The sequence below is a fragment of the Sardina pilchardus genome, chromosome 16 (assembly GCF_963854185.1).
Source record: "Sardina pilchardus chromosome 16, fSarPil1.1, whole genome shotgun sequence".
In the NCBI taxonomy this organism is placed as follows: domain Eukaryota; kingdom Metazoa; phylum Chordata; class Actinopteri; order Clupeiformes; family Clupeidae; genus Sardina; species Sardina pilchardus.
Window position 1 is genome coordinate 6,570,744 of NC_085009.1, and position 22,439 is coordinate 6,593,182.

General features: G+C 41.6%; 1 protein-coding gene across 1 annotated transcript; it reads left to right on the forward strand.

Moving 5' to 3' along the window:
* The first annotated feature begins 6,732 nt into the window (after nucleotides 1-6,732).
* Nucleotides 6,733-21,339, forward strand: ercc6l2 (excision repair cross-complementation group 6-like 2). The gene is made up of 16 exons (XM_062516199.1): nucleotides 6,733-7,380; nucleotides 7,471-7,587; nucleotides 7,686-7,879; nucleotides 8,048-8,209; nucleotides 8,377-8,584; nucleotides 8,792-8,932; nucleotides 9,493-9,609; nucleotides 10,016-10,135; nucleotides 10,583-10,654; nucleotides 12,227-12,372; nucleotides 12,720-12,815; nucleotides 13,015-13,114; nucleotides 13,351-13,503; nucleotides 14,650-14,718; nucleotides 15,159-15,798; nucleotides 16,413-21,339. Exons 1-16 carry the CDS (start codon nucleotides 7,084-7,086, stop codon nucleotides 16,610-16,612), a joined length of 2,832 nt encoding a protein of 943 aa, XP_062372183.1. The 5' UTR covers nucleotides 6,733-7,083; the 3' UTR covers nucleotides 16,613-21,339.
* The last annotated feature ends 1,100 nt before the right edge of the window (nucleotides 21,340-22,439 follow it).

Sequence of the window (22,439 nt, forward strand, 5' to 3'; positions counted from 1 at the left end):
CAGATTGCCCCCTCCAAATAGCCAAGTCATACTAGTGTGGTGCAAATGTATAGTCAATGTTTGAGTATAAAAGTGGCTACTATCCACTGTTACTGTTCTGTGGAATGTGCACATTTTATCTTATGAGATGAAACAAATGTCAAGATGATTACCAAATGTAATATTCATATTGTCCCATATCCGATAATCAGGGATTGCTAAACACAAGTAAACACAGTTTATCCACCTCTGAAATGTCCAAAGAAGAAAACTAAAATGTATCCACCTCTCAAAAGAGTTTATTCACCAATTGCAACTTTTGCAACACTCATAAATCCCACTGTATTATCCACATTCACAATACGTATCATCTACACTCTAGGAACCATTTAATACCACTGGTATTGTTATAAACTTTGGACAATAACGTCCACCATCATCACCATTATCCACCATGTTCTGAATGCCGTTTTTAATTATTAATATGAACAGTTCAACCACCTCTTATTTTACAAGTACATCCCTGCCCATAATATATGTTAAGATGTGTTAATTGTGTTCCATTGCTTGCAGATTTACTGAAATCTTTACTGCCAATCTAGGCCATAGAGTGACTACGTAAAACCTAAAGTCCGCTGCCAGTTTTGTCTCCACCTGTTTCAAATGGGGGAAAGTCAGGAGTCAAGATGTAGAAGTAGTATAATATAGCAGAACAGTTTATAAACCACAGCCTGCTTTTTAAACGTTTGTGTAAACAAGCAGAAATCAGAAAAACAAAACATCATGGAGTTGTTCAAGCTATGTCATAGTTGATGCGGTCACCCTTTTTAAAAAAAGAGTATCACATTTGAAATTTGTTGATATCCAATATCGCTCTGATTAGGTGACTGAGTGTACAGCGCAAAATATGTCATGTTAGCAAGCAGCAAAGTGTGCTCCAGGGAGGCCTTAAAATATCCTTGTCTGTAGTATTCTGAAATGTTTTATGCACTACTTAAATGGGCAGTTTGGAAAATACCTTATTTTTCAAGTATAACACAAACATGTTACATAGTTTGTAACCTATGTGTGTTTCTATCTACCCAAAAGGTCAGTGAGAATCTCTCTGGAAAGCCGTTATCCACTGTCTAGAGATTGTAATTTCCACATTGTCCATCGTCAGGAATCCTTCTTTCCTTGTTATTCCACATCTTTGGCCATAACTTGCGAGATTTCAGAGTGATGTACAGCGTCGTAGGCCATGTTTACTCTGTGGCGTAGGTTGTCTTCAATCACGGAGATCTGTTTGACAGTTTAGAGCACAGCCCTCCCTGTGTTTACACTTTCCAATTTCCTTTGTATGGCTTTTATATAATCAGAGGGACATTGGAGAAGGAGGAGCATTCCATAGTAACTAGCCTGAAAAGCAAAAGAGGGGGATCGTTCTGGGGTATCATCGTTGTAGAGTGACTATTAACTTTTTTTTTGTATTATAGTCTAAAGTGTTTCCGTGAACAGGGTGAACCATCAGGAAAGGAGAGATACCACTTCTAGATTAAATAGTCATTTTAAAAGCCCTTATACAATTACTTTAACTACTTGTCGCAGATATGATTCAATGAAGTGGAGCAGGAAGTTTTGCTAATTTGATTTACACTGCTTGTAGATAATAATAACTTTTTTTTTTTTACTGACGTTGATTTTTTAAGCCAACGTCAGGGATACGTATTAGCTACATAGCAAGTACAATTTGTATTTGCAAAAATATCTTTATATATACTATATATATATACTATATATATATATATATACACACACTGTATATCCAACACATGTCCAACAATGTTACAGAACCGGTCATACCACAGCCCCCTTACATGGGCACAGTAAGATAAAGAATTGAAATGTGTTCACCACAATTTTTTGTTCAGCACTTCTGTGGGAAAATTTCCAGACCCTGTTTTAGGCAATGATTGGTGGACCTTAATCAGTTTCTTTATTTTAAGAAGAGGTAGGAACCCATATGTTAAAGCTGACAGCTCAGGAGTGTTGGATGAATTAACCCTTTTACTTCACACTGGCCTGTGTTTCCCGTCTGTTTCATTTAGGAAAGCTGCTCTGTTTTCATAAGTAGAATGAATATACGTTTCAGTCAAAGTGTTCCCGTCTATGCCATTTGGGGAAAGCACTGTTGATATCATAAGTAGAATGAATATATGTTTGAACCAAAAATACATTCACTGTTCTAATCAATTACACATATGTTATTATGTCACTGAGTCTTCTTAAAATTGCAGTGTATACACGCACATATCGTAATCCTATAGCTAATCTTTCCACCTGAGTGAAGTTTTAAGATTGCATAAAATAATTGCTGCTTTTGAAGACAGATGACTGACATGAGGTTGGACACTGCATTTGCCAGTCAGAGGCAATTTAGCTAAATGGGTGTTTAGCTAAACTGACTACATTAGTGATCTTCATGTTCCTCATATATTACACAAATCATAGTCATCAAGTGGACAGAGCATGTCAAATTTAACCTTGCATTTTGATTTACTTTCTTTGTGTGGTGCAACATTTCATGAAAAAAAGTAAAACTTTTTTGCACATTCTTGCACATAAGACATGAGTGTTTAGATGAGGTGTCTACTGTGCCATCTACTGGTCATCTTAAATGCTGGGATGTAAAGAGGTGTAAGTCAATAAGAGCCTATACATTACCCCTTTCCTGTACATATATGGCCATGTCCATAAATCGTGCTCCATTGTTTAAATATTTGTGTACTTTTGTTTTGGTTTTACATTTTTTTTTTCAGGTTTGACTTGTCTTTTTCAGGTTTGACTTGTTGAGTGTTTTTTTTAAGTTGTATAAATGTTGTCCATGTGTTGTGGATGAGAACTAGCAAGAACTTACATTATTTGTTCAAACAACATTGAGCATATACTTAACATTTCAGAACATTTATTTCTATAAATAAAATGACCAACCATGACTACACTCCCTGACAAATCCAGACCAAGTAAACCACAGTGATTATCAAAAGACCTCCCTAGATCTGTAGGCTATATTTTTTTTATTTCATGCATCACACAATCAACAGATTTGCAGCCAGCAGCTTTTGGAGGCAATACACTTTATTATGCAAGGATTGTTTTGACAGAGTGGTTCTTTGCACCAGTGAAGGTAAACACTCCTGCTATGGCTGTTTCTGGAGCGCAGCACTGGAGGGGAATGAACACCAAGGCCTGGGACGAGGGGTGGGAGGTACAAGACCACACACGTAGAGCAGAAATTTGTTTACACCACTCTGTTACTAAGGCGGGCATATTCATCAAGCATCTCGAGGTGTGTTTGAGCTAGATGCAAACAAACATTGACGTTCGGCATACGGTTGCCTATGCAATCTGGAAGGCAGGGATGGCGCAGGGGCAGGGCAGACATGGGCTGTTTTATGGGCTGCGAGGCTAACGGTGCTGAATGATGTAGCCCAGAGGAAAAATAAGCAGAAGGGATCGCTTCATGAAATGAGTCCCTCTAGTGGACACTGGAGTCACAGCCAACCATAACAAAGACAGAGGCTAGTTAGTTACACAGATACTGAACTGCAGGTTTCCATCATGCCATCAGCTAACCAGCATGACTATTTTATATTAGATACATATTTGAATATATAGTGTTATAGTCATAGTTTATATCTATATATTTTCGGGGGCCAGTGACCACGGTGGCAAGGACAGCTGTGAGATACCTCCGTCCTTTCAGACTCTCTTCTAGGCTAAATAGGCATCTTTGCGTGTACCTATGGAATGATCTGGCAAAGAGAATGATTTGGGAAGGCTATGGTTATTATTGTCATTATAGTGGCACGGTAGTTGTAGTAGTAGTCCGATGAAAGTCATGATTTATAATGATTATTCTAACAATTCCAACTCATATTTCACAACCAGCTGCATGGACTGCACCCACATGTGTTCTACTGTATATGTATATTATAGAATAATTATACTCTTTCATGGAGGGCGTGCCCCATGCTGCAGTGTAAGCATATTTCAGTTCACCTTCGTCTGCAGCAGGCCAGCACTGGCAAACGAGCGGCCAAATCACTGTTTACATAACTGTGGAGAGTCAAAAGAAAATTCTGAATTTATTTTCAGAGGGGCCAAAAACAGACATTTTTTATTATGCCTGACTTGGTAGATCTCCAAGAAGCCAATGGGATACTAGCTGTGGCGAATCAGTCAGTCAAGAGACTGAGAGTGGTGGAGGTCCATGTAAATTTATTGGGAATGAAATATAGCACAGTAAAACATGTTAGTGAAGGATATTCTAGAATTGGAATCCTTATCAGCCAGACTCAGAATGTGTTCCAAGCCATTTCCTTTTTTTGCTGAGTGCCAAAATAAAGGTCCATGAAGTTGTAATACACTGTATTACTTTAAAATTCAAAATGATGAATATTCATGGTGAACGCTGGAGTAGTTTTGTTCATGGACTCAAACTCTGAAGTAGGCTAGAGTTACTATTTTCATCTTTCATTTCTTCAAGACACAAAGGCAAAGACAGACTTCCAGAGTTTCAGCAGAAAGGGTGTGAAATAATTAAGGGATTATTTGATTGTTATACATAGCTTGGGCCAAACAGTAGATTCAGGCAACCATGTGGATATCAGATGTGTGGTGCTAACCTCCAGTTAGTTTAACACTCAGTTTCGATCCCTCGCCTCTTACCTCATGAACCAGCACAGCATCCAAAAAATCAGTTAGTCAGCACGGGCAAACACACTCTCGAGTCGAATTGCTCACACGTCGTCCATGAAAGACATATTTAAAGAAAGATACATTATCTTAATTTTCCATTTCTGCAATCAATGGTTATGAAGCTGAAACTGACTTATGAAGCTGTCATTTTTGGCCAGGGAGTAATTGGTTTTGGCTCAGGCCAGTGAGTGACTCATATAGGAGCAAGTCTGTGGAGCACAGATGGAGCGTTTCCTTGACTCCTGTGAAGAGGACAAGTCCCCTTTTCAAGGCCAACAGTTGGGGTAAACTATGGCTGGGCAAGTTTGATTATAACTCATCAGTAAATGCAGAAAGAAATGGGATTTTATGTTTCGTGTCCAAATGTATCTCCCGATAGATACATTTTTTTGGTCGGGGTGTGAAAGGCTTGGATGAATTTAGACGTGAAGAAAAAAGATTGCACTCAATACACTGATGAAAAATTACCAACAGAGATCTTCTAACAACTTTTTACAGTTTTAGCTGCTGTAAACTAATGTCAGAACACGTGAAGGTCATTTCAGCTGCACTGCAGAAACTATTATACACATCGGTTGATGAAATAAACATACGAACACAAAATATCCACTCATGCAATATGCCCTCCCATAGCTATTGGGGTTGCTATAAGCACAACCAGTCTACAGTCACTGTATTTATGTTAACCAGCCACAAATCAGAGAGGCATAGAAGTTAAAATAATAATTTTATGGAAAGGGGAATTGTATTCGTGGCACTCCCAATGAGGCTAAAACCATCCGTTCTGCCATGGTACACTGCAATGCAAAAATGGAACTTTCTGTTTGCTTTCTCAAAGCAGAGAATTTATATGGCAGCTGCAACAGATGTTCTCAAGGAGGAGACCAAAGTCTCATGTCAAGGGGTTCACATTCAGTGCAACATCTCACACACGCTTTGCGCTCCCAATGAACCAAAAGGTTACTTCATGGCCTTATTTAACAAGTATGTGCCGATGACTATTTATTACTTCATCTCGCACACTCTGTGGAGATGGTCTGTCTAAACAATAGTGATGGTATGAACCAGTGGTGGTGGAGGAGGTTAGGCTACTCCTCTACATACCATTTGGCTGACCTCCTGCAGGGAATTGCTAATATTAAGGGGAAAGCTTGAATAAATAATGGGTAGAATATATATTGAAAACAGGTGTTTCCACACAGCTTTACCTCCCGATTAATTTAATGAGATAACATGCCTATGTTAGGAAATGTGTTAAATGTTTCACAAGCTCGTCATTTATCATTTGACTGCTTGTATGGGATCTTAGCATTTGCATTTTTTATAGCCCTTGTAAAATAAAGGTAAAATAAGTATGCCGGTGTCTTCACAAGTTTTAGAGTTGAATGAGTTTTAAATAAAACAATACATGTGCAGGGGTTAGACGTTTGTTGTTGGTGTTTACCACAACAAACATGTCTGCTGCTGTGCTGTTAGGTCTAACAGCATAGGCCTAGGCCTACTTGTGTTGTCAACACATGAAAAAATAGTACAAACAAATGTACAGACTAACCAAGCACATACAAATTAATTAACTCACTGGATTCATTGGTTTGACATAAGAAGCTAGGTATGTAGGATAAGATGGTAGGCTATGTTAGCCTAACATAAACAACAGAGATGTGTTATGAAACAGAACATAGCCTAAACAAAAATGAGCTATTTGATTCAGATAATCCACTGCTACACACAATATGATATTTGGGCCGTATATGGCTGGCAATAATATTGATTTACCTTGGGGTGAATTTGTTGATAGATTAAATCTGGTCATTGTGTGAATGACAGTAGACACAGAGAAGCTTCAGATGGCATTGGAAGCAAAGATCATAGAGCCCTACTATGATCTTTGATTGGAAGTAATGAGGGATTGTGCACTCCAATACTACAGAGGGCAGTGTACACGTCTAAACTTTGTAACGGTTTCAAAGAGGAAGAATACACCGGAAATAATTGTATTTACATCGAAGGTGCTGCTCGGCTGGCAGTGAAGTTTTAAAAGGGCTCTATTTTTGACCTGCCACATATCCAACCTTATCTGAAACTGGAACGAAGATAGAAAATACATTTCTCTACCTCGCATAGCAGCTGGTTAGCCATCTGAGACATTGAAATCAGGTGGATAATCTGGGCAACACAAAGCCAGCTAGCTTTCCTTCCAGCTAACTTTAACTTCAGTGAACAGTCTTAACGCACACTCAAGTGAGACTATCACACGATGCTGTCCTTTCAATATATCCTAAGTTACCGGATGATTCACAGTAGGCTTAAGTAGCTGTCGTGGTGAAACTCTTTTTCTGAGGACACAATTTACCTTTAGGAACGATGTCAGTGAAGTTGAAGGAAGAGCGGCATGACGACCAGAAGCAAAATGTGGGGGAAACATCATCAGGGAGCACTTCTACGGCGCTCATGGGAGAAAAGCCTTTTTTCCATCTAAGTCAGGTAGCCTATGGAGAATCAGTCCCATTCTCACTGTCGAAGTATGTGAAAATCCCATATACAATAAACCGGTACCTACGGGACTATCAACGAGAAGGTGCCAAGTTTATGTTTGACAACTATGTCAAGCCGAGAGGATGCATTCTTGGTGATGACATGGGTCTTGGAAAAACCATACAAGTAAGAATAAAAATCGGCACTATTGCACACTTTATATGCTGTGCTGCCCAGAGTTGTAGAGAATTTATGTCTGCATTTCTCCATGTTTAGGTGATCAGTTTCTTAGCTGCAGTGCTGCACAAAACAGGAACACGGGCAGATGCTGAGAAGAATATTCCACATTTCCTACTGTCCCAGAAAACAGCAGAGCAAAACAAAGTGAAGAAGGTAGGCTATCTGTCAGTGGAATTCTAACAAGCAATTACTGTCACTTGTCCCTAAGATGCGATTCAGTTCAAGGTGCCTTTCTCTTGATTGCATTGCAGGTTTTTCTCATCATTGCCCCACTCTCTCTGCTCTATAACTGGAAAGAGGAGCTTGACACATGGGGTTACTTTAGAGTGGCTGTTGTGCACGGTCTTGAGAAAGGGGATGAATTGGCCCGTGTAAAGAAAGGACGATGTGAGATCGCTCTCACCACCTACGAGACTTTTCGACTCAACCTAGATGCGTTCAACAGGTGAGAGGTTCACTATACCCCACTCCAGATGTGTGGCCTCAAAATGATTCTTGCTCAAGAACAGTTGATTGATAGGTTGATAACCTGCCTCATTGTTGAAATAATTCTGACATTGTACCACAGCTGTACTCAGTAAGTGTAATTGTTGTAATACTGTTCGGCCCTCAGCATTAACTGGGCTGCTGTCATCGTGGATGAGGCTCATAAAATAAAGAATTATAAGTCTCAGATAACCAAGGCTATGAAGAAGATGAGATGCAAAGTGCGTATAGGATTGACTGGAACCATACTGCAGAACAACCTGGAAGAACTCTACTGTGTCATGGACTGGTGGGTCATGTTCATTGCTCAGTGTCTCATGCTCAAAGACAAGTTCCTGATCTATCCAAACATACTTGTCCTTAGAGAATCAACACGATTTAAAAACATACTGTAAATGTATTATATTGAATAGAATGTTTAAGACAGTATATCTTTTGTTTTTGTTCCATTGGCAGGGCTATCCCGTGGTGCCTTGGTAATTTCCGTCAGTTCAAGAGTAAGTTTGTTGAAGCTATTGAGCATGGGCAGAAGCACAGTGTAACTAAGCGCAATCTGGCCGTGGGTCGCCAGGCTGTGCAAGCCTTGGGCCAGAGGCTCGCTGGGAAGTTTTTGAGGAGAACCAAGGCTCTGATCAGCAGCCAGCTACCAGCTAAAGACGACAGGGTGCGTTTGTTCATATTGACTCATTTGTATCCCTCGTAAGTTTCTTTTCTTTTTGCATGAATTCATAGATCCACCTATTCATATTCAGAGTAGGACAGGACACTGAGGGTTTTTTTTTTAGAGACAGCTGTCATCCCATGTATGATGTGTACTCCTTTGATGATATAGATGCTTGCAACCCAATGCTGTCTCGATTGCCTCCACCAGGTGGTGTACTGTTCCCTGACTGAGTTCCAGCAGGCGGTTTACATCGCTGTCCTGGAATCAGAGGACGTGATTCTGCTGATGAGGAGTGGACAGTCCTGCACCTGCGGCAGCAAACAGCCCAGGAAGAAGTGCTGCTACAAGGTTGGCTTTTTAGAGGATTTCACCCTCACTGTATCACTACTACCATTACACTGCATATACTACATTAGAAACACACTGTTATGATGTGGACTTCAGTTGGTAAAACATGTAATAAGTTATATAAATGTATGATCCAGAATTGATGAGGTATGTATTTACAAACAGTCCGCCAATTGCTTCAGATTGAAAGTGTCGCCATTCTCAAGTGTTTTTTTGGTGTCTTAAGTAATATTTCGAAAATGATTTAATAGATCATTTAGATTCTAAAACGGTTCTGAAAAGTCCCTGCATTATAAGAGTCAGATGTGAGTGATGAATAATCATTGCAAGTTTAGTTTTATCCCTGCTGTCCCAGTTCACTATTGCATAAATCTGAGAGGCACAATTGCTTCTGCTGCTCTCAGCTATTCTGAGTAATGAACGAAGGCATTGTAAACACAGTTATTTCTCCTGGGTAATCATCTCCGCTTACATTTTCTCCTAGATGGTCTTAAAGTGAAGTGAAAGTAAAGTTAAGGGTGGTTGTTCATGTGAAAGATAACATGTCTTCTTTTGTTTAGACAAATTCAAAAGGAGTACCGGTCAGAAATCTATACTTTAGTTATCTGGCCATTCTCAGAAAGGTTGCCAACCATGTTGCCTTACTTCAGTCCAAAGAGGGCACAAGCAAGAAACAGGTAAGCTTCACAAAGCAAAAATCAAGTGTCACCGTAACAAACTACGGCCGAGGTTTGAACGGGCTTTAAAGGGATAGTTCGGGTTTTAAGACACGAAGTTATATGGGTTCCCTGTCAGCAACGTTGTGCATCAGCACTGACTTACCCCGCAACAGCGTCCTGTGAGCCGAGATCCAGCCGGTTTTTGATGCTGAAGAAAGTAGTCTGGCAAGCACTGACTACTTTCTTCAGCATCAAAAACGATCAAAAACCGGCTGGATCTCGGCTCACAGGACGCTGTCGGGGGGTAAGTCAGTGTTGATGCACAACGTTGCTGACAGGGAACCCATATAACTTTGTGTCTTAAAACCCGAACTATCCCTTTAAACGTATACTTACTGCCCTTTGTGTTGTGTGTTTGTCATAGGAGGAAAGCATCAATGCTATTTGTGAAAAAGTCTTCCGGAAGTTTCCAGAGTTTGTGGAGCGGTGCAAAGAGGCTTCCTTTGAAGCTATGTCAGACCCCATGTACAGTGGAAAGATGAGGGTATGTCTCACTCTCTCACAAGCTATGTTAGACCTCATAAACAGTGGGAAGATGAGGGTTGGTCTCACTCTCTCTCTCTCTCTCTCTCTCACACACACACACACACACAACAGATGGAGGCTAAAGGCCCGTTCACAAGTATAAGTCCAGAATTTCGGATAGAAATATCCACATGAAATCACGCACAAGTGTTCTGATTAGTTTTTACATATCAAGGATGAAATATGTTGAGATGAAAAATCAATTAGAACCTGAACAGATTTCATCCTCAGTGGGTAAAGATCGATAAGAACACAATCATTTAGGTACCTGCATGATTTTGTCTGAGTGTTTCTTCAGAAAATTGTGAATGTGATGAGAAAGGGCCTAAACACTGTAAATTGCGGTCAATAACAGGAGTTAAAAGCTTAAAGTGTTTATCATAAAGGTTCATATTATTTCTTTCAGGTCCTTCAGAAGTTACTGAGACACTTTCTTCAGAAAAAGGACAAAGTGTTGCTGTTCTCTCTTTCAACCAAGGTAGGTTCTTAGGAGAAGCCGGAGGCCTCTAAAAATGTCATTAGACCAGTGTTTCTCAACCTTTTTTCAGTCGCGGCACCCTTTACATGATTGAAAAATCTCAAGGCACCCCAAACTTTAAAAAAAAAAAAAACCTCATAGGCGCGCGCGCGCGCGCGCACACACACACACACACACACACACACATACACACACACACACACACACACACACACACACACACACACACACACAGGAGTGTGACTTACACTCAGTGAGAGACTTGGGCCTGCAAGGATGAATACAGCTGCTCTATTCTCGCAGGAATGAATGACAGACACACTAGCTCCTGGTCCACAGCTCTAGGACGCTCTCTGTACTTGAATCCGAACGTGAGGTAGCATAATTGTCATCATACTGACGTTTCTCAAGCCGTTTTCAGACAGACGTGTTTTTCGCAATGTTCACGCCACAGACTTTTTACTTTTTTTTTTTTTGTTTTTTTTGTGCTGTCTGAATTCTTATGTCCGTATATCTGCTACCGGAACTTTTCCTACTGCTGACCTAATTTGGCCGTAATGTTGCCACCACAGCATGTGAATGCAATCGCATAAAAATTCTGCACTTGTCAGTGATGATCGAGGGAAGTATTACGTGTATAAAGCGCCCTAATGCCACTTAACAGTTTTGCATCTTTCTAACACGCTGCTGGTAATGCAGCAAGGTTATAGCCTCCTCCATACTCCCGGTGTAAAAACTACAGTACACTCTTCCGCATGCACAGCAGACAGCGCGGCCGCATTTGTCCATATCTGCCCAGCAAAACAAAGTCCTTGCTGATGGTCTCTACCTCCATCACTGAATAACCACACGATGAAGAGAGGATGACGTTGAGGGCACATGTTCAGATATTTTTTTCAAAAACCTGGCCATGTTGCTAATTAACCGCTACACAATAACGCTATGACTTGACAACTCATCAGATATCGCACGCAGTAGCCTAAACAAAAGTAACCAATTTATAGACGTCATACAGGCTACGGATTGCAGCTTCAGGGTTAGAAAAAAAAATCTATTTTCTCTGATGTGTCCGCAATTTACTTATCTGCGTGATAAAGCTAGAGGAAAGATTCCGAAATTATGCTTCTTTTTTCTTTTTTTCTTAATTTGATTAGCCTAGTCAGACACGTTTCTGCGGCACCCCTGAGGAGGCCTCACGGCACCCCAGGGTGCCGCGGCACCCCGGTTGAGAAACACTGCATTAGACTATGAGCTGGAAATTCCTCTTCATATTGAGCTACAGTATTTATGTCGCAGCAGCCTCCCTGAACGGAAGAAATTGAATTACATTTTCATCGTTTTATCACATTACAGACCACAATTGTAAATGCAATATTGATGAGACAGGCTTTGGCCTCATGCACCAGACTCACACAAGAAGCTATGCAGTTCATTTTCATCTTGCAGGATATGAAAAGTTATGAAAAGTGTATTGCTTCAACAGGATTTTTATTGTAAAAAAAATGTAATTTAACGATGGTAACTGTCATCGCTCTGCCGTAAACTCATCTGCTCCGCTTGAATTCCCCGTAGTTGTTGGATGTGTTGGAGAGCTACTGCATGGCCGAGGGGTTGGAGTACCACAGGCTGGACGGAACCACCAAGGCAAAAGACAGGATGAAGATCGTGAAGGAGTTCAACGGTTCGAAGAACGTCAACCTCTGCCTGGTGTCCACCATGTGAGTTTACAGTAGTGCTGTTGACACAGTGCCCTTCATCTCCCTTTAGAGGAAGGCAAATGCATGTCAAATCACCCCATTTGAACAACATGTCATTGGTCACCCTCTCAGAAAAATCAGGGGGGGAAATCACTAGTTTTCCTATAGCAAAATGTTATTTCTGTATCACAGATAGTTTTGAAACTATGTTACCCTCAGAGTATTGTACTTAAGAGACTAGCTGTTATTTTGTGCATTATGACTATATTTAGTATGCTGTATGTATTGTCTCATATCAAGGGATTTATCTGAATGTATTTCTGTTGTGCACATTGCTGAAAGAGTTTGCTGCTTTTCTGCATCCATAGGGCTGGTGGTCTTGGTCTCAACTTTGTGGGTGCAAACATAGTCATCCTTTTCGATCCAACGTGGAATCCTGCCAATGATCTTCAGGCTATTGACAGGTAAAGCAGTTTAGTTGATAGTTATTATGCTATATGTGTTATTCTATTCAACACAAATCCATCAAAGCAGTGAGATATAGCATATTTCCCTTCTCACTCACTCCCTTACTCTCTCCCCCTTCTCTTTTTCTCTCTCTATCTCTCTCTCTCTCTCTCTCTCTCTCTCTCTCTCTCTCTCTCTGTGTATGTGTGTGCACAGGGTGTATCGCATTGGCCAGTGCAGGGATGTGACTGTGTTCAGACTCATCTCACTGGGAACTGTGGAGGAGATCATATACCTGCGCCAGGTGTATAAACAGGTATGGTGTATCTGTAATCAGGAGGTAACTAGTGAGAGTAGGAAGCAAAGTGTCTCACTCTGACCACATTACTGAGGACTTTCACTGAAATCAGACCTAACTCAGACCTAACTTTTTCTTGTTCAGATAATGATTGTTTAATTTTACTTTTTCCTCAAAGCCTTCAGACTTTTGCTTATTTTGTCAGACTTTTCATCATCTGTCCATCATTTGCCTCCCTGTCTGTGTTCCTACAGCAACTGCAGTCCTCTGTGGTGGGCAAGGAGAACTCCCGGCGGTACTTTGAGGCCGTGCAGGGAACCGATGGACAGTCAGGGGAGCTGTTTGGGCTGCGGAACCTTTTCCGCCTGCAGTTAGATGGAACGTGCCTCACACAACGTATTCTAGAGGTATGCTGCCACCCTCTGGTTGACAGCCGCTATTACAAAGGATCATAAATCAAGTCAGAGACACACAGTGGGGCACGATAATATTTCAATAATGTGGTGACCGTTTGTTACTCTTTTCATTTGAATAGTTTCAGTTTGCTGCATTGTGATTCTTTTATTAACATACTAGATCAATTATATTCAATTCCACTCCACTTAGAGGAATGACAGTTTATAACTACAGTGAACTTATGTAAGAGGCGCATTCACGTTGCCTCACAGTTTGGTAGTGATTTGAACTGTCATTCTGATTTATTTGTGGAATCAAAGATGTCGCTGTGTATCTCCACCCCTCATTTGAGACTTCATTTTAACGGGGTAATGACATCCAGACATCATCAAACGCCATGCGAACAGCCTCCAGATGCGGCTCCAGTCTCCATCTAATGATGTTTCCAATGTGCACAAGTCACACTGCAGACTAGCTACAGATGAGCACTGTAAATAAACCGAGTGGAAAGAGGCTGTTTATTTCAGCTTAACCCCTCCAGTCAGATGAGATAAGGCTGGCTTTCATTTTTTAACCCCCTGCCTTCTGCAAGGTGGTATTTTCAAACAGATTTTCTCACAGCGCACAAGATGAAATTCCTTCAGGCTGATGATAAGATTGTAGACCAAACATGCTGGCAACACACTCAAGGCCACTCTTTTGTAGACTCAATAAAACATATTTTAAAGAGGTAGGTACTCCCTGATTATGGATAGTCGCATCACCATGAGAGGGGTAGGCCTTGGGGATTCTCTTGCCATGCAATTGATTTTAGATATGTGAGAACTGTTCTTGCCCATTATATAGCCGCTCTGCACTTTGTGCATAGCTATATGCTATATTGCTGTATAAATAAAAGATTTATTCATTATTTATTTACTTACTATATGTGGATTTTTGGTGTTTACCATAATTGTTGTGAGTAGTATGGCTTTTCACATTGATGCATTATGCATTTACAGCTGTATTCATTACATGGTGTGTGTGTGTGTGTGTGTGTGTGTGTGTGTGTGTGTGTGTGTGTGTGTGTGTGTGTGTGTGTGTGTGTGTGTGTGTGTGTGTGTGTGTGTGTGTGTGTGTGTGTGTGTGTGTGTGTGTGTGTGTGTGTGTGTGCGCAGCGTGAAGGCCGTGTGGAGGCTGGTGTGATGACTGCCAAAACTCAGGCTGCTGAAGAGAGGCCGTCTGCTGTGAGTACCTCCTCCTCTGGAGGCTGAGACACCTGCACCCCCCCTCACTGCATCCTCCTCTCACTTCCTGTTCCCCGTCTGAATTATAAACGAGAGCATCTGCTCGCTGATGCTCATAATTAGAAATCCTCTCAGGGAAAAACTCAAATCCTAACTTGATATTCGCCCCCTCAGACATGTTGATAGGCTCGAGAATTATGATTACGAAATAGGGTTAGATCAAAGATCTCTGCCAAGATTGCTTTTGAGACCACTGATTGACATGACTTTTAATTTGTTGAGGATGCTCATCTCAAATGTGGTCAGTATACCGTATGTGCATGAGTGAAAGCTGTGAATTACCTCATGGCCATGTAGTGCCTGTTGAGCTGCTGCTCTTCTGAACCGTGTGTGCTTGAGTGTGTTGTGCCACTGATATGAGGAAGTGCTCGATGTCGCAGGGCCAGACGGATCGCGGAGCAAAAGGTTCCGCGGAGCAGCAGACAGCCGGACCGTCCAACGGCAACCAGGCCGCGGTGGACGTGCTGGACTTCAGCAGCGACAGCGAGGACGAGGGGGAGGCGGGCACCTCGCGGGCGGGCACCTCCTCAGCCGCGGCCGCCGCAGACGGGGAGCAGGGCTCCGCCGCCCCAGGGCACGGCTGCCTGAAGGAGAGCTTCACCGAGCTGTTTCTGCAGGGCCTGCACGGCCATGCGGCCACCCGCAAGGTGGGCACCGGGGACAGCGACGAGGGATCCGGTGGCGCAGGGGCAGAGGGGACGGTGGACTCCCAGGGCTGGTCTCCGCTGAACCTCTCCGATATCGAGATGGAGGATGCCGGAGAGAAGCAGAGCTCTGAAAGCCCAGACGCCAGCACGTCCAGATCCACAGCACGCAAGGAACTCGAGGAGAAGGAGGAGATGGCGAGAGCGAGGGCTCTCGAGAGGGGCGTGGTCTCGGAGACGGACTACAGCACGGAGGAGTCGGAAGACCTGCTCGCTCCACGGCCAGCGTCCACTTTCACCAAACTGAAGAGCAGCACGGGCAGAGCGGGACAGGGTAGAGAAGCAGCACATGTGGGGACCATTGATGCACTCTTAGGTAAAGAACCCAGTGCAAACGAAAAGTATCAAAGTGATGATGATTAAGCGATTAATCGCTGATTAATCAGAATTGATCGGCAACTATTTTGGTAATCAATTCATTTGTTTGAGTAATTTTTTAAAGGGAAACTATGCAGATTTGTCCCAGTGGCACAAAACTTGCATGCATGCTTTTTCCGCTCAGAGGTTCTAGGGGGAAACGAGCCAGCCGTCATTCAACCCAAAATAAGTCAAAAAGCCATTCCAATGACACCGAAGCTGATTATTTAAGGCAAATTAAGCTAAAAAAAACACTTGCATAGTTCAGTTAAGGTCAAAAAACATTATTGTGGTTACTTAAAGTTCATTCATGGTTACCTTAAGCATGTGGACAGAACAAGGCATTTGAAGACATTGGTCTTAGGACTGATGGACATTTTATAAGCAAAACAATGAATCAGTTAAGAAAATAACCATTAATTGAGAAATTAATCAATCCTGAAAATAGTTGTTTTGAGCTGTCGCCCTAATGATGATGATGACGATGGTCCAAAATAGTTGTTAGCTGTAGCCCTAATGATGATGATGATGATGACGATGGTCCATGTTACCTGTTCTTCATCCCTCCACCAGGTGGGCTGAATGAGGTGAGCTACACCCACTCCAACCAGAAGGTGGTGGGCGCCAGCCGGGCGGAGAACTACATCAGCAAGGCCGCGGTCAGAGACGTGTTTGAACGACAACAGAACTCTCAGCTGCCCGCTAACATGCTGTTGGACGTGTCCCAAGAGGTAAAGAGGCTGACCCACAAAAATGCCCTAGTGCTTAACTGAGTGAGAAGACACTGTGCCCCAAGATGCTTAACACACATTCGAGTGACTTAGTTGAAAAAGGACACAAATTTGTATTCAAACAAACATTTATTGTGTATGTGTGATGTTCCTTACTGGCCAGTGACTTGTTCCACACAGATCAGACACATACATTCTTAAAGCAGCACAGAATGCTGATTATGCTGGCCCCACTTATGGCCCCACACTCTTGGGTCTGGTCCTTGAAGGACAATTCGACCCCCAGGAGATGATTGGTACCACGGACAGCTCCTCTGGCACGTAGGTGTAGCCACAACCTACATCAGCAAGGCAGTTGTAACCAGTGAAACATAAGCCTCAAGGCCCGCACACACCGAGTCCGATTTTTACACACAAAATTACGCAGGCTATTGAACACGTGTATTCTAATTAGTCTGTACACACACCGATAACGGGATTCTCAGTACGAGAAAAGACTCTGTGTGTACGAGCCTTCAGCCTGCTGGTGTGTCTGTGATGGAGGGGTGCCTGTATCCGGGCTGCTCTGCCCAACCCGAAAGGCTCACTTTACTTATCTGCAAGGATTGTACTTGGATGCCCAAGCTTAACCTGCCTCTTCCTATTTAAGCTGTTTGCATATTGATGAGCGCTAGAGACCTGTCAAAAGATTTTTGCAGTCACTGATGTGTGCTCACTTGTTCATCCATGTGTCTACTAGACTCAGCCTTGTAAGCTGGTAAATTTTCCATCTGAGAAACATCCCTAAAGTTCAGAACGGGGGAGACGACCTCACAGTTAGACTCCTTTGTGTCCAGGTGATCTATTTGCATTTGAACTGTCCCTATTGTGTGTGTGGCCGGCCATTTGGTTAAAGGCCCTCGGACACACCTCTTCTCCCCCTCTCCATGCCTCTGATGAATTAATGTTGGAAACTGAAATGTATCTGTTTCATGACAAATGATAATACATCCATGTTTGGTCTTGAATTAATACTTGTAATGTGGGCAACAGCCTGATCACGCTTTCATTGCACTCTAATGTATGTATACATAATTGTAGAGTAAGAACTACACGGGAGAACTTCAGGTGGTAGACACACCCACATCCCACCCACAGGGTTGGGGGGTGACCTGCATGATAGTTTAAGGTTGAGAATTTCTCACCTCGCTCTCTTCTCTTCTCTCACTTTCTCAGCTTTGGGCAAGAGGTGACTCTTCTCTTCCTGCTCTGTTCTGGTCTAGGCAAGAGGTCACACTGACCTCTCTGCCTCCCTCTCTCTCTCTCTCTCTGCCCCTCTCTCTCTCTCTCTCTGCCTTTTCTCTATCTCTCTCTCTATCTATCTATCTTTTGATTTCTTTATGGGGTTTGTTATTTTCATTATTTGATATATTGTTTTATCTGGTGTATGTAGCATTTTAACTTGGTAACTTGTTAAGGTTTAAGTCCAAGTTTATTGTTTGTTTTGAGGTTAAGTTCATTTTCTCCTTTGTCCTTTGTTCAAGGATAATTACTGATACTTTACTTTTACCTAAGGCTCAGAGCCTAATAAATGGTTAATTCTCCTCGCTCAGTTTGCATATCTCTACAAGTTTAGTGTGCCATTCCAATCTCTGCCATAGTTAAACAAACTAGTTATTTGGTAATGTATTAGAGGTACAATATATCTATGGAGTCAGATTTAATCGTGGTGAATTTCCTAATAACATTATCATTTAACTCCACATGGCTACTGATCCATTGTTCTTCACGCATGTAAAGGGAGAACGTCCGACGTGTTTGTGTAGCGCGTTTGGGACTGTTTTTTCAACCTTTACAAGTGGCGACCTCGACCGTGATCGTTATGACGGGATGTACCTATATTTCTGAAATTTGGTGAGTAGAAAAACTTCTTAAAGACGTGTAGCAGAAAGCACACGCATAGGCCTACGCATTATTTTCGCTATCAACTCACCTAAAGATTCAGAAACTTTGCTCTCTCCGTTATACGGAAATACGAACATGGACAGATGTAGACACGTGATAATATTTCTTTGTTTAATACATTAAGACAGAAAATGGCTAAAATTGTTGAAACTGAAGACATTACTTCTTACTCTAATGGGATAGAGATATGCAACTGGCGATTTTCCATTGAAATACATGCGTTACAAACAAAAAAACATGCAATGATGGACGGTGTTATCTTGTTACTTCTCATTATTTGCATTTATTCATTATTGAACACCGCGCAGTCATTGAAACCTTTCTCTGATGCGAGATATGTGGCTATCCCCAACAAAGCGATGTTAGATGTTGCTTCGTCAGAATTGTCGTTCACAGCCGACTCAAGCAACGACGTCTCTTCTAACACCACTGGAACAGCGCAAACAGACTGCGAAAAGGAGGCTATCCAACACATGGACGCAAACGACCCAAGCATTGTCTGCAACTCATGTGGAAAATCAGAACATGAGATGCAGACATGTTGGTCGACAGGCTTTCGAAAACACCGCCAACGCAGAGTCCAATCATCTAACACCTTTGCTTCTCCTAACAACCCACATGCCTCTGGACCCATCCATTGTTCTAGGTGTTAAGGCGCAAAATTGCCGTGTGTGTGTGTGCTTTCACTGAAGGACAATGTAATGATGCAGACTAACCATTCAAGACCATGGTAAGACAGAATTTATATTTTTTAAACTGAACATGATAACATTAACCTATACTAATAATAGCACAGATAATTCCATGCAACAACCTGTAGCATTGTTCTCCCAAGGTGCTCTGATGGGAAATTTGTTAGTCAGATATTCAGACAGTGTTTTAATTTACTTTGAAGATAATGGTATTTGCTAGCTTGTTGTATGCTCATGTATAGTGAGTGTGTAGACTCTGTAAGTGTTGAGGCTTGAAAGCATTTAACTGTGCAGATGCTAGTAGCATGATTATTCTTCACACTTTTTGTTTTTCTTTATACTCACCGGTTAAACCAAATGAACGGTCACTGAACCAAAGAGTATCTGCTGAATGAATGTTAGGTTGGATCTCTCGTGACTAACAAATAATGCCCATATATATAAAAAAAAAAAAAAAAAAAAAAATGGGAAATGCAATGTTGTAGATTGTTGCTTAGTATGACTACCACCTGAAATTTGAATGTCTGTATATGTCTCTGCCAAAAGGAGGCCCATGTGCAGCTGACTGTGTGGCAGACACATCATGCTGACATTCTTATACCAACTAAATGTTAAGTCTATTGTTGAATGTCCAGAAGTGATAAAGCACATACACACACACACAAGCACATTTTCTATTAATGATTCAAATTGAAGAATTTTAACTGCTGGGATGAACTAATTTGCTTTCCTTTTAACTTCTATCATTTTATATACATTCTTTGATTATTTGATTTGATTTCCGTGATACATTTGTATTCAGTGTGCAAATAATGCCAGTAACAAAGATGATTTATCTTATGAAACATTTTTTTCCAATTTGAGATACACCAGAATGTGTTTAATTCCATTTATTTTGAAATTTGTATATTGGTTTGTTTGTTTTGCTCTTTCCCTCTTTCCTGTCTTTTCCCTATATACATGCCCAACTCATCGAAAAGCAAAAGACTATTGATATTCTAATGTTACAGCAGACAGACGATACTCTCACGATTCTGCTCAACTCCAGATTGCTTTTATACAAAGAAGAATGTTCCACGCTACAGCAATGCTCACCTGATCCTGAGAACTTGTTTCAGACCGGAGAAGCTCGGTCAACTAATGTCAAAACTACTCTGAGAGATTCCTTCGGACACTATGGACAAATATGTGAATATGGATGACCAGCTTTAATTTTTTGACACTTATGAGATAATGACTTCACAGTGTCAATGGGGCGACTGTAAGCTGGTAAATTTTCCATCTGAGAAACATCCCTAAAGTTCAGAACGGGGGAGACGACCTCACAGTTAGACTCCTTTGTGTCCAGGTGATCTATTTGCATTTGAACTGTCCCTATTGTGTGTGTGGCCGGCCATTTGGTTAAAGGCCCTCGGACACACCTCTTCTCCCCCTCTCCATGCCTCTGATGAATTAATGTTGGAAACTGAAATGTATCTGTTTCATGACAAATGATAATACATCCATGTTTGGTCTTGAATTAATACTTGTAATGTGGGCAACAGCCTGATCACGCTTTCATTGCACTCTAATGTATGTATACATAATTGTAGAGTAAGAACTACACGGGAGAACTTCAGGTGGTAGACACACCCACATCCCACCCACAGGGTTGGGGGGTGACCTGCATGATAGTTTAAGGTTGAGAATTTCTCACCTCGCTCTCTTCTCTTCTCTCACTTTCTCAGCTTTGGGCAAGAGGTGACTCTTCTCTTCCTGCTCTGTTCTGGTCTAGGCAAGAGGTCACACTGACCTCTCTGCCTCCCTCTCTCTCTCTCTCTCTGCCCCTCTCTCTCTCTCTCTCTGCCTTTTCTCTATCTCTCTCTCTATCTATCTATCTTTTGATTTCTTTATGGGGTTTGTTATTTTCATTATTTGATATATTGTTTTATCTGGTGTATGTAGCATTTTAACTTGGTAACTTGTTAAGGTTTAAGTCCAAGTTTATTGTTTGTTTTGAGGTTAAGTTCATTTTCTCCTTTGTCCTTTGTTCAAGGATAATTACTGATACTTTACTTTTACCTAAGGCTCAGAGCCTAATAAATGGTTAATTCTCCTCGCTCAGTTTGCATATCTCTACAAGTTTAGTGTGCCATTCCAATCTCTGCCATAGTTAAACAAACTAGTTATTTGGTAATGTATTAGAGGTACAATATATCTATGGAGTCAGATTTAATCGTGGTGAATTTCCTAATAACATTATCATTTAACTCCACATGGCTACTGATCCATTGTTCTTCACGCATGTAAAGGGAGAACGTCCGACGTGTTTGTGTAGCGCGTTTGGGACTGTTTTTTCAACCTTTACAGCCTGGACCTGCCCCTCCATCAAATGTGTCACACTCTGACTGTGTGGTGGAAAATCGGAAGCTGACGTCTACAGAACCGAAGCAGACGTCTACCGTCGGAGTCCCTGAAGTGCCTCATCTGTGTCACGCTGTCCAACACACCCTGAAAACCAGGCGTTATCTCCGCAACGTCACCGTCATCGTTGGGGAAACGCCTAACTCCATCCGCAGGTGATATGCAAAGGCAGTAATTCAGCCTTCCCTGTAGAGCCATTTAAATTCATCTCAATCTCAGCTGAAAGCAATATTTCATTCTTATCTGTTATGATGACGAATGTAAACTTTCATTGGGGACCAAAATGACGTCAATCGGAGTAGTTTTAAGTAAGACCGGAACATGAATTCGCAATGAATAGAAGATAGCATACCCTGTAGGCCAGCTTACAGCATCAAAGTGAATCTCTACTTTGAGCCACTGACTAGGGTCAACATATCATTACACTTCTGTGCTACTGTGGAGAGGGTCCCTACAGACATACCAAAGTATATTTAGCTTGGTAAGTGTACAGAGAGTATGCAAAAATGGACTGTTTGTCCTGTTGTTGTGGTCCCTAGGTTGTTCTTAGACTGAGCTATTCCTTTAAAGGAAAAGGAGAATTCAAATGGGTCTTGAAGGACTGTTTTGCACGCCTTTAATTTATTGTTGCAAAAGTATTTTCATATTGGCCCATAATCCTATATGTCAGCAGTATCACATTAGTTTGAGTCACTTTCCCCCAAAGCTTACTTGTCTCGTCACATACAAAGGATAAAGAATAATAGCAATTCTGACAGTGAGAGAACATTATACGAGTAGGAGCATGTAAGAGTTTTTGAACTACTGGTAACTTGCTGTGAACAAAACAG